The 10,826-nt window shown below is 39.2% G+C and overlaps 2 protein-coding genes across 2 annotated transcripts; both read left to right on the forward strand.

Annotated features, from left to right (window-relative positions):
* The first annotated feature begins 1,697 nt into the window (after positions 1 to 1,697).
* LOC127330901 (serine/arginine-rich splicing factor RS31) lies at positions 1,698 to 5,907 on the forward strand. The gene is made up of 6 exons (XM_051356972.1): positions 1,698 to 1,853; positions 1,942 to 2,078; positions 4,164 to 4,276; positions 4,418 to 4,659; positions 4,951 to 5,193; positions 5,686 to 5,907. Exons 2-6 carry the CDS (start codon positions 1,973 to 1,975, stop codon positions 5,741 to 5,743), a joined length of 762 nt encoding a protein of 253 aa, XP_051212932.1. The 5' UTR covers positions 1,698 to 1,853; positions 1,942 to 1,972; the 3' UTR covers positions 5,744 to 5,907.
* A 2,233-nt stretch (positions 5,908 to 8,140) lies between these two features.
* On the forward strand, positions 8,141 to 10,183 carry LOC127329578 (12S seed storage globulin 1-like). Its single transcript, XM_051356076.2, has 4 exons — positions 8,141 to 8,462; positions 8,590 to 8,864; positions 8,947 to 9,447; positions 9,554 to 10,183. Exons 1-4 carry the CDS (start codon positions 8,141 to 8,143, stop codon positions 9,992 to 9,994), a joined length of 1,539 nt encoding a protein of 512 aa, XP_051212036.1. The 3' UTR covers positions 9,995 to 10,183.
* Positions 10,184 to 10,826: the final 643 nt, after the last annotated feature.

Below are 10,826 nucleotides of genomic sequence, written 5' to 3' on the forward strand. Positions count from 1 at the left end.
CGACGTAAATTACTTGTCACAAATTAGGTAAAATGTTGCCTAAAATCGATCCAGGTTCATTTAATTTGCGATATGGAATTTGGATCGGAGGGAGCACTAGTTTAGAGCTTATTTAGCCTATCTCTTATAATTTAGGCCCCTATCCGACCCGTTTAAATTGCGTTTGTTTTCTTGTCGTGATGGGTGATAGATGGTGATTTCAAGGGAAACTAGATGAGCAGGTACCAACATCTGGGTTGTACAATATTTCCTGATTTTCACTACTTCTTATGACCTAAATTACTTGTCTCTATACATATTTATTGAATTTGTGATCAATAATTTGGTTCAGAGGGAGTACTAGTTTAGAGGTTATCTAGCCGATCGATCCCTTATAATTTAGGCCCATATCCGACCAAGTATCCTTTAACTTGGCTTTTTTTTGTTCTTGTCGTGATGGGTGATAAATGGGGACTTCAAAGAAAACTAGATGAACAGGGTCGTACTATATTTTTCTGAAATTTTACTACTTCCTCTAACCTAAATTAGTTGTATATGTCTAGATTTATTGAATATGTGCTAAGTAATTTGGATCGGAGTACTACTTTAGAGCTTATCTAGCTAGCCCTTTATAATTCAGGCCCCTATCTAGCCAAGTATCATTTAACTTGCCTTTTTTTCTTGTCGTGATGGACGATATATGGTGATTTCACGCCAAACTAGATAAACAAGAACAAACATATGGTTCGTATGATATTTATTGAAATTTCACTACTTCCTTTGGCCTAAATTAGTTCTCTCTGTCTAGATTTATTGAATATGTGACAAATAATTTGGACCGGAGGAAGTACAAGTTTATGACTAATCTATCACCAACTCATCATGTTTGTGTGGGCTAGTTCCCACGGTGCTTGTCATTGTTTTGCGCATTCAAATCCTTAGGATGTCACCTATGTAACTTTATTTTCTTCTCATGGACATCACAAACAAATAATAGCTATCTCGTATGTCAATATGAGTCACACTTTTGCTCATGTCCTTGTAGTTTAACCACACGTCTTCAACCACGTTGGCATATAGTAGTAATAGTTATCTGCTAGGAGGTTATGTTTATGGTTGGAGTAAATTGATGTTTAACAATACGGCTACAAGGCCGATATTTAGTCTTGCTCCACCGTGGTGCAGTCTCTTAGCACGCCACATCTATTTTTTGTTTGCCTATGTTGTGCATAATTAACGAGGAGGGATGATAACACTGTACATTATCCAAGGTGTGTTCTCTTCACACAATAATATGCGTAGAAGCTACTATTATCATACAATTAGATTCAAACTATCTCAACAAGCGGGATCTACTATGATATAGATATGTAACATATCTAAGGTACAATACAATGTGGTACCCCCTCCGACCCATAATAAGTGTTATGACTTTTAATTGTGTTAATAGAAAATTCACCATCTCCTAGAGGAACACCCTAGAAGTGAAAACACTGAGGTTGGCCTTGCAGTGAAAGAAAACTACTACATGCACACTTTGGTGAAACACCATTGGACGATTATTATGCACTGGTGAAACACATGAAATTTGTTGGAAGAGAGAGAGAGAGAGAAAGTAAAAACACAAAATAAGATACAAAACGAAAATAAAAAGAAATAAACATAATTGGCAAATGGGCCGGCATCGGGCGGGAGGCAGGACCGAAAGCCCAACACAACACGGCACGAGCACGAGCCTTCGTCCCCAAACCAACCAACCAACCCGGAAACCCGCAGAAGCCACCAGAAAACAAGGGAGGATCGCACCAGGCACGGAGCTCGAAGCCGGAGAAGAACCCTAGTCGCCTCTCCCTCTCCCTCGCTCGACGGCGAAGGTACTGCTCTCTCCTCTTCTCCTCCGGCGTCCCTCCCATCCTCGGCGGCTAATTCTGATCCCCTCCTCTTCCTTCTCCTCCCCGCTAGGGTTTCCCGGTGCGCACGGATCTCGGCCAAGATGAGGCCCGTGTTCGTGGGGAACCTGGACTACGACACCCGCCACTCGGAGCTCGACCGCCTCTTCTACCGCTACGGCAGGATCCACCGCATCGACATGAAGTCAGGTCCGCCACTCTAGCCCTATATATAATCCCCTCATCTACCATCTCACCTCACCTCATCACCGCCTCACGCCCTACTGTCGTCAACTGATTCGTAATCCTCATGAGTTTGTTCGGCACCTAGGGTCTGATTTCGTCATACTAGTACGGAACAGAGTTGATCTAGTGTCATTGTACTGGATAGTATATATCTGTTCTGTCCCCCACTAGTGTCTGAATGCACTGGTTGATGATTAGAGAATAAACTACCAGAATAATTAGTTGTGGTTCACCATCTGTGAATGTTCTTCTACAGAGGATCGGAATGCTAGTCGTGTTAAACCACGATGAATCATCAGTTGATGTATTTTGCTTCACTAATCCCCTGCTAGTTATGCTTCTCTAAAGTTTATGGTCACGCCTCTGTTTTATTCCACCCTATTATTTTCTACTGCTTCGTATCTGATCCGATGTGCTCAAGTGCACTGCCAGTTTGTTCAGTCACTTTGGGTCTGATTTCACGATACTAGTACTGAGTTTCTTGGGTACAAAATTCATGAAGAAATTTTGCCAGTAGATGGAGTGTAACTGTGCCGTATACTATCTAGCCCCCACATAATTAGTTCTGATTTGTTATCAGAGAATAATAAAATCCTGGAATAATTAGTTTTGGTTCGCTTTAGATTTCAATTTGTGCATGTCCTACAGAAGATCGGATGTTAGTCAAATTAATGTGTGATGAATCAGTTGATGTATTTTGCTTCACTAATCACTGTTAGTTTTGCTCCTCTGTTTTATCCTGCTGTATTTCGACTGCTTCTTATCTGATCTCATAAGCTATTTCATGATACTAGTACCAAGTTCTTTGGGTACAGAATTGATGAACAAATTTGTGGGTAGAGTGTATTTGTAGTGTACTATTGATTCCCCACAAGTATCTAAATAGAGTCTATAGTTATTTTGATTGGTTATTAGAGAATAAAATCACGGAATAACTAGTTTTCATTTGCTTAAGATTTCTGTTTGTGCATGTTTTTTTCTGCAAAGGACCAGAATGCTAGTCATGTTAATCTGTGATGAATCAGATGATGTATTTTTCTTCACTAATCCCCGTTAGTTATGCTTCTCCATTTTATCCTGCCATATTTCTACTGCTTTGTATCTGATGCGCTCATGTGTACTGCGATGAGGTCTGATTTGTAATTGTACCGGATACTATCTGTCCTGACAAGTATCTCACTAGAGTGTAATTAGTTTTGATTGAGTATTAGACAATAAAATCCTGGAGTAATTATAATTGATTGATTCGCTTAAGATTTCAATTTGTGCATGTTTTTTCTACAAAAAGGATTGGAATGTTAGTTGTACTAATTTGTGATGAATCAGTTGATGTATTTTGATTCCCTAATTATGCTTCTGTACATTTTGTCTGTGGAACACGTATCATACGGTGATCCATGTCATGCAGACCACAATGCAAGCAATGTATGTATAATAATAGGCGGCAAGATGTTTAAATGTTTACTCTGGCGCAGGAACTACCGAGGCAACCATACATAGCTCCCCCTGGGGCTCCTCAACTCACCCTCCATCCCCTCTTCCGGCCATCATTCCCTGCACTTGGCCATCCGTTTCATGATGCACTGTAATCTGTTACCACTGCTGTTTTGCTGGGATTGACATCGACCATCATGCCATGTCATCAGTTCCATCATGCCATACCATGCCACGACTAGAAGTATCACTACGCCATCCTCCGGGCATCAACTTGATAACTTGCTATGTGTTCTGTCTGAATAAGCGATGTCTGTGAGGCTCTTGGTTATAGAATGGTGAAGCATGTTCAGTGTCTCAAGTCATACCTTGTTACTTTGGAATATAAGTTGTACTACACCATTCTTAGCCTCATCATGAGTGGAATCTACCAGTAACTGCATTAGAGCTCTTGATACCATCAGATCTGTGCAGGTGCAGTATTCTCTATTTCTCTTAGGTTTGAGGCTGTTGTGTTTAGTTGTTTGTCCTAATGAAAAATCATGTTGTCATCGAACAGTCGGGGTAAGAGATTCAGTTTCATATAGTTCTTACTTGTGGATTTACCATTTCTAGGATTTGCTTTTGTCTACTTTGAGGATGAGCGTGATGGTGATGATGCCATACGGGCTCTTGATGGTTATCCCTTTGGCCCTGGGAGACGCAGACTTTCAGTGGAGTGGTCACGGGTAATTTCTCTTGCTCTTCTTGCATAACCCTACTGAACCTTAACACGTCAAAGATTATGGACACATTATGGGTGATCACTTGTGCCAAATAATAATGCCTTCAGTTCGTTTTTAATTTGTGTCTGGTGATTCATGTAACAGGGTGACCGTGGAACCAGACGTGATGATCGTGATGGCTATAGTAAACCACCAGTGAACACTAAGCCTACTAAGACATTGTTTGTCATCAACTTTGACCCAATCAACACAAGAGTTACTGATCTTGAAAGGCATTTTGATCCATTTGGGAAGATATCAAATGTTCGGATAAGGAAGAACTTTGCATTTGTGCAATTTGAAACACAGGAAGAGGCCAGCAAAGCCCTAGATGCAACTCATCTGACGTATGTACCACTTTCACCTGTTCCCGAGTTTATTTAATGATGTGAATTTGACTGCAGCCTTTTTATCTCTTATTTATACCCTCCACTGTAAGATTTATTTGAGTGTTTGTTTAATGGTTAAAGTCAATGGGGGAATGACACTGCCTAGCATATGGGTATCTACAGTTTTTGGTGTAAGGGATGTATTGTATGATGTTTCTGAAGCTTGTACTTGACCTGGAATGTCTTTTGATTGTGAAATAATCTTATTCTGTAGCAATATACCTAATTGATTTCCTTTGCCCGCTGCAGCAAGTTACTGGACAGAGTGATTTCTGTTGAGTATGCCTTCAGGGATGATAGTGAACCAGGTGACCGGTATGACAAGCCAAGTAGGGGTGGTGGCTATGGAAGGCAGGATGACAGTTCATATCGCCGTTCTGTTAGCCCAGTGTACCAAAGGTCACGACCTAGTCCTGACTATGGTCGTCCAGTGAGCCCTGCATATGGTTCATATGACAGGAGCAGGAGCCCTGTCCGTGATCGCTATCGAAGGTAATGCACTTGGATTGTTTTTTGCTTGATCTTTGTTAGTTTGCACTTTTTGGCAGATGATTTCATTAGGATGTTCCATTCCATTTAGCCACAATACTTTAAGGTGATCAGTTATTGCATTTTTTTTGTAATAAATGAACATGTGCTCACTTCTGAATTTAGTACTCCCTCTGGTTCATATTAATTGACTCTAATATAGATGTATCTAGACACATTTCAGTTCTAGATACATCCATATTGAAGTCAATTAATATGTTTTTTTTAACCTTTATCGTAGGGGAATCCCCTACAGTGTAATTCAGTAGTTAATCCTCAAATTACTAGTACAAGCTACTTTGGGGTGGCCATATGACACCAACATTGTTGAAATTTTCTTATAACCTTTGAGTATTCATTCAGTTCTTTTTTTCCCAAGGAAGAGTGTTCAGTTCTTCTTTTGTTCACATTATCCTTTTCCTGTTGTTTGATGAAATCTTTTTTGTATAACTGCAGCCGATCCCCTGTCCAGCGCTCAAGATCCCCAGTTGCCAACAGAAGAGCTTATGACTGATAGAAGAATTATCTAGGTTATGGATGTGAGGCGGCTTCGATTTGCCAGTCTAGCTCTAGCACTAGTAAACAAGAACTTCCGTACCTGTAACGAAGCTTATCGTTTAGCGGACATGAAAACTGCTGTATTATAAGACCTGTACTTCAATATATGCTATGTTTCTATGTCTCGAGATTACCATATGCCTGCCACCACGTTTGCCAATTCCTGTGTAGCTCTAATATCCTTATTTCTTTTCTGGGTTGAACTGTGGCCCTATTTAGCTGTCAGTATCTCTTTGTTGTCTCTGACTGCTGACTGTTTTACGCCAAGCTGCTTCAGAATACCATTCAGAAATCACAAAATCCTTAACAGAATAGATTGTTTTTTCATACAGTAGTAGTACTTGCAGAGAAGTTGTTTATTTATTTATTTTGCAGACTCATATGTAAATTCTAGGTATTTTTAAGTAGCACGCAAGTAAAATAATACAGTAATTTTTATGCATAATCTGATAGTTTGATTTGTATCTACTCGACCTCATAAGTGTTTAAAAAAACCCATGTTCCAAACATGTAATGCTTGCTTGGATTCTTCCTCACATTCAACTTATCATACTGAGATGTTCGCCAACCTCCTGTGTCATACTGAGATGTTCACAGAAGAATAGCAATTTCAGCACGTCAATCGAACCATAGGGATATTCTCTCAATAATGCCCTCAACTAATGTCTCTGTGCCATCGATGACACATGAGGCACTAAGTTGCAGAAGTGTTGGTTGGCGATGATCGTTGAATCCATTTTCATGTGTTCTTGTTTTTCTTGTGGGTTTTGTAATGCTATTCAATGGTGTTTGCGGCACAACTAGCATAGTTAGCTAGAAAGGTTTGTACTTGTGATGTTGTCTTAGTGGAGTGTAGAGAAACTTGGCATGCTATTTTTGGACCGCTGAGTAAGTGGGTGAACATGTTGTACTCGGTAGTGTGATGCTCCATATACGTTCGCAGAGGCATTCCTCCGTGCTTTGCTAGAGTTTCTATGGCGGTGGCCTAGTGGGTAACTGGGTATCCTATTCGATGTCTCGGTCATTTTCATTTGATCTTTTAGTTCGTTTCGTAGGTACATGTTTTTTGTCTTTTTTTTTGTCTTCTGGTTCGTTTGAACCTACCTTTAATAGCTGAAAAACATTATAGGAAATTAAATACAATTCAATTTTTTGAGGAATACTATTAAATACAATTCAAGTTGGATGCTCTCCCCTGCTGGGTACTCCTATTTCATATTACTATGCATACAAGGTTAGGTGAAAGTCAAACTTTGCTAAGGTTAACCAATTATAAATATAAAAAATATTATTTATTTAGAAATCAAAAATATCAATAGCACTGTAATGCAATATACATCATATCATTTACAACATATTTTTTATAATATTTTATCATAGATAGTTGATCAAAGATTACAAAGTTTGACTTCGATCGAACCTTATACACGGAGTAATATGAACCGGCGATAGTATGAATCCGCTACGCATTCCAAGGCAAAACTTCGACTGATCATTTAACCAACAAAATATAAGTTCTATGTCACCAACAACATATTGTTGAAAACATATTTTAAATATGAATCCAATGCTATACTTTTGGTGACATAAAACTCGTACTTTGTTGGTCAAATTATTATTCAAAGTTCTACCACAAAATAGGTGGTGCTCTTATATACAAAAATGAAGGGAGTATAAAATGGCCCATGCCTATTGATATACTAACACTGGTGAGCGGAGGGCTCAAAAAATAGAACATTGCAACTCATATGTATACAAAATGGTGGCATCGAGTAAATCAACAACTTTTGTTTGTACACTACCTTTTATCTATTATCATGGATTAAGTTACTTATCTACATATCTACTTTGTGTTGACATGGACATGACTCATCCAGTTTACACTTTATGTTGTATAGATAGACTTGCGTCATGAAATTTTGGGCAGACAACCAAAAGTATCCACATATGTCAAAAGTATCCACATACGTTGTTGTTGCATAGACCAATGCACAAACAAACCAAACCACAAAAGGTGTCACAAGTGCCAGAAACATAGTGTTTTGATAGACATAGTTGTGAAAAGTACAACTAATATTATTATATGTTTGACCACCTGTCACACAATGGCCAAGAGATTATAAAAAGGTGGTACTAGCATGCCGAGTCATTATTAGTTGTAGCTCAAAAGCAACACATAACTTTTGAGACCATGTTTATCTATTCACATGTTAAAACATGTACTGAGTCATCATGGATATCCTTAATAGTGATGTCACCACATGCATCCTAAACTACATTTTATGGCTATATAAACTAACTTAGATTCTCAAGACTGGCATCAATCAACCTTCTTCAATCTCTTCAATCAATCATGGCAACTACTAGTTCTGTTTTGTTTTACTTTTGTGTATTTCTCGTGTGCCATGGGTCCATGGCTCAACTGTTTGGCCAGAGCTTTACTTCATGGCGAAGCTCCCGACAAGGAGGTTTAAGGGGGTGCATATTAGATAGGCTACAAGCATTTGAACCAATTCAGCAAGTGAGGTCACAAGCTGGCCTCACTGAATACTTCGATGAGAAGAATGAGCAATTTCGTTGCACCGGGGTATCTGTCATCCGTCGTGTTATCGAGCCTCAAGGCCTCTTATTACCTCAATATCACAACACTCCTGGCTTGGTGTACATTCTCCAAGGTTGGTTTATAAACTAAATATGGTGATTGCATTGTTATATACTTCACTTAGGGGTTTGTATGTGCCAAATGTTACATCAGCATCGTCAGATTTTCGTACTGAATTGTATTGTCATGCTCTCTTGTAGGTAGTGGTTACACAGGGCTGATTTTGCCTGGATGCCCAGAGACCTTCCAAAAAAAATTCCAACATTTTGGTCAAGCGTGGTTTGCCGAAGGTCAAAGCGAAAGGCAAAAGTTTAAGGACGAGCACCAAAGAGTTCACCATTTCAAGCAAGGAGATGTTGTTGCACTGCCATCTGGCATTGTACATTGGTGCTACAATGATGGTGATGTGCCAATTGTGGCTTTGTATGTCTTCGACGTAAACAACAATGCTAATCAGCTTGAACCTAGACAGAAGGTAACTATACGGGTGTCTAAAACTAATATGCACATATAATATATATAGTTTTTTACAAGTAACTTTCGTATGGTGTTTCCAGTATATATTAGTGACATATTATTCAACATTTTTACTTGATAATATGAATTTTCAGGATTTCTTGCTGGCTGGTAACAACAAGAGAGAGCAACAATTTGGACAAAACATATTCAATGGATTTAGTGTCCAATTGCTAAGTGAGGCCTTTGGTATCGATCAACAAATGGCACAAAGGATAAGGAATCAAAGTGACCAAAGAGGCGATATAATTCATGTTAATCACCGCCTTCAGTTCTTGAAGCCCACTGTGAACAAGCAAGAACTAGTAGAGAAGCAAGCATACCTACCAATTCATCAATATCAGCTAAGTCAATCAATGAGTGGAAGTCACAATGGTTTAGAGGAGAACTTTTGTTCATTAGAGGCAAGGAAGAACATTGAAAACCCTAATAATCCCGACACATACAACCCACGTGCTGGCAGTATAACACGCCTCACCAGCAATAGTTTCCCCATCCTTCACCTTGTGCAAATGAGTGCTACAAGAGTAAATCTCTACCAGGTATATGTTATGCTGCATTTTTACACATACTCCTATTGTTACATATCGTAAGCTTCTTGACACAAGTTCAATAGATATATGACGTACCAACTAATTGTTATTGCAGAATGCTGTCCTTTCACCATTCTGGAACATTAATGCACACAGTGTCATGTACATAATCCAAGGACATGCTCGAGTTCAGGTTGTCAATAACTATGGTCGGACCGTATTCGACGACCTTGTTCATAAAGGGCAATTGTTAATCATACCCCAACACTATGTTGTTCTCAAGAAGGCAAAGCGTGAAGGATGCCAATACATATCATTCAAGACCAACCCAAACTCCATGGTTAGTCACATCGCAGGAAGGAACTCTATCATGAGTGCCTTGCCTGTTGATGTCATCGCCAATGCTTTTCAGATTTCCAGACAAGAAGCCCGAAACCTTAAAAACAATAGGGGAGAAGAGTATGGCGCATTCACTCCTGAATTTACCCCAACGAGCTGGCAGAGTTACCCAGACAATGATGAGGAGTCCTCTTCATCTAATAAGGCATCCAAGTGAACTTCCGAGTGTTCCAAGAACTAGTACATGGAAATAAAGGCATCACAAGTGTGTGTCATGTTGGTGTATAATGCTGATAAGGCATAAAAAGGTTCATCAAGTTACATCATTTTTGTGCAATTATGATATTGCTATTTTTTATTTTTATTTTTGGTCAATTCCCCTCCCTCTCTCCATGAATTTGCTGGCATTTTGTACCTCATGCTCCTGTAGATCACCCTAACAAATGGGAAACCTGCAATTAAAAAAATCGTTATCAGTGTTTTTTTGGTTTAAGTATTATTTATTGTCTTACCCACTACTAGGAAAATAACTATAGGCCCCGAGCTACCACCAACATGCCAAAATGGTTTTCCACCGGCGCTATATTACCGTTAGCACGCCAATTTTATGGCCGGTGGTGCCCAAATACCGCCGGCGGAACGAAAAATTGGCACGCGGGGATAAGGGTCGACCAGGTCTTGGCCCGGGGAAAAATCTGACCCTCCCTTACTGCCGGAGGTAAGGGGGTTCAGATTTTTGCTCCACAACTCCCCCTTCTGTCCCATGGATCGCCTTTTTAATTTTGAAAAAAATAAAAGAAAATGATAGAACTTTTAAAAAATAAAATCCTTTGAGATGACCATGTGTTATGTGTTCTTGTTGTTAGGAAACTTAACAAACATGAATTTTGATATATTATCCGAAAATGATACCATGTTTCGGTAAAATGGCTTTTCTAGTTGCATACGACCTTCGACGAAAAAATTATATGAAAATGCATCTACGGAAAAAATTACATCTGAATTCAACAACCAACAACATTTTTTAGATTCCTCTAAATCAAAAATGA

The sequence above is a fragment of the Lolium perenne genome, chromosome 2 (assembly GCF_019359855.2).
Source record: "Lolium perenne isolate Kyuss_39 chromosome 2, Kyuss_2.0, whole genome shotgun sequence".
Taxonomy (NCBI): Eukaryota; Viridiplantae; Streptophyta; class Magnoliopsida; order Poales; family Poaceae; genus Lolium; species Lolium perenne.

Coding starts and splice junctions, on each gene's coding strand:
- LOC127330901 (XM_051356972.1), top strand. CDS start 1,973: ATGAGGCCCGTGTTCGTGGGGAACCTGGACTACGACACCCGCCACTCG. Junction 2,079..4,163: donor CCGCATCGACATGAAGTCAG/GTCCGCCACTCT, acceptor TACCATTTCTAG/GATTTGCTTTTGTCTACTTT. Junction 5,194..5,685: donor GTCCGTGATCGCTATCGAAG/GTAATGCACTTG, acceptor GTATAACTGCAG/CCGATCCCCTGTCCAGCGCT.
- LOC127329578 (XM_051356076.2), top strand. CDS start 8,141: ATGGCAACTACTAGTTCTGTTTTGTTTTACTTTTGTGTATTTCTCGTG. Junction 8,865..8,946: donor AGCTTGAACCTAGACAGAAG/GTAACTATACGG, acceptor TGGTGTTTCCAG/TATATATTAGTGACATATTA. Junction 9,448..9,553: donor CAAGAGTAAATCTCTACCAG/GTATATGTTATG, acceptor TTGTTATTGCAG/AATGCTGTCCTTTCACCATT.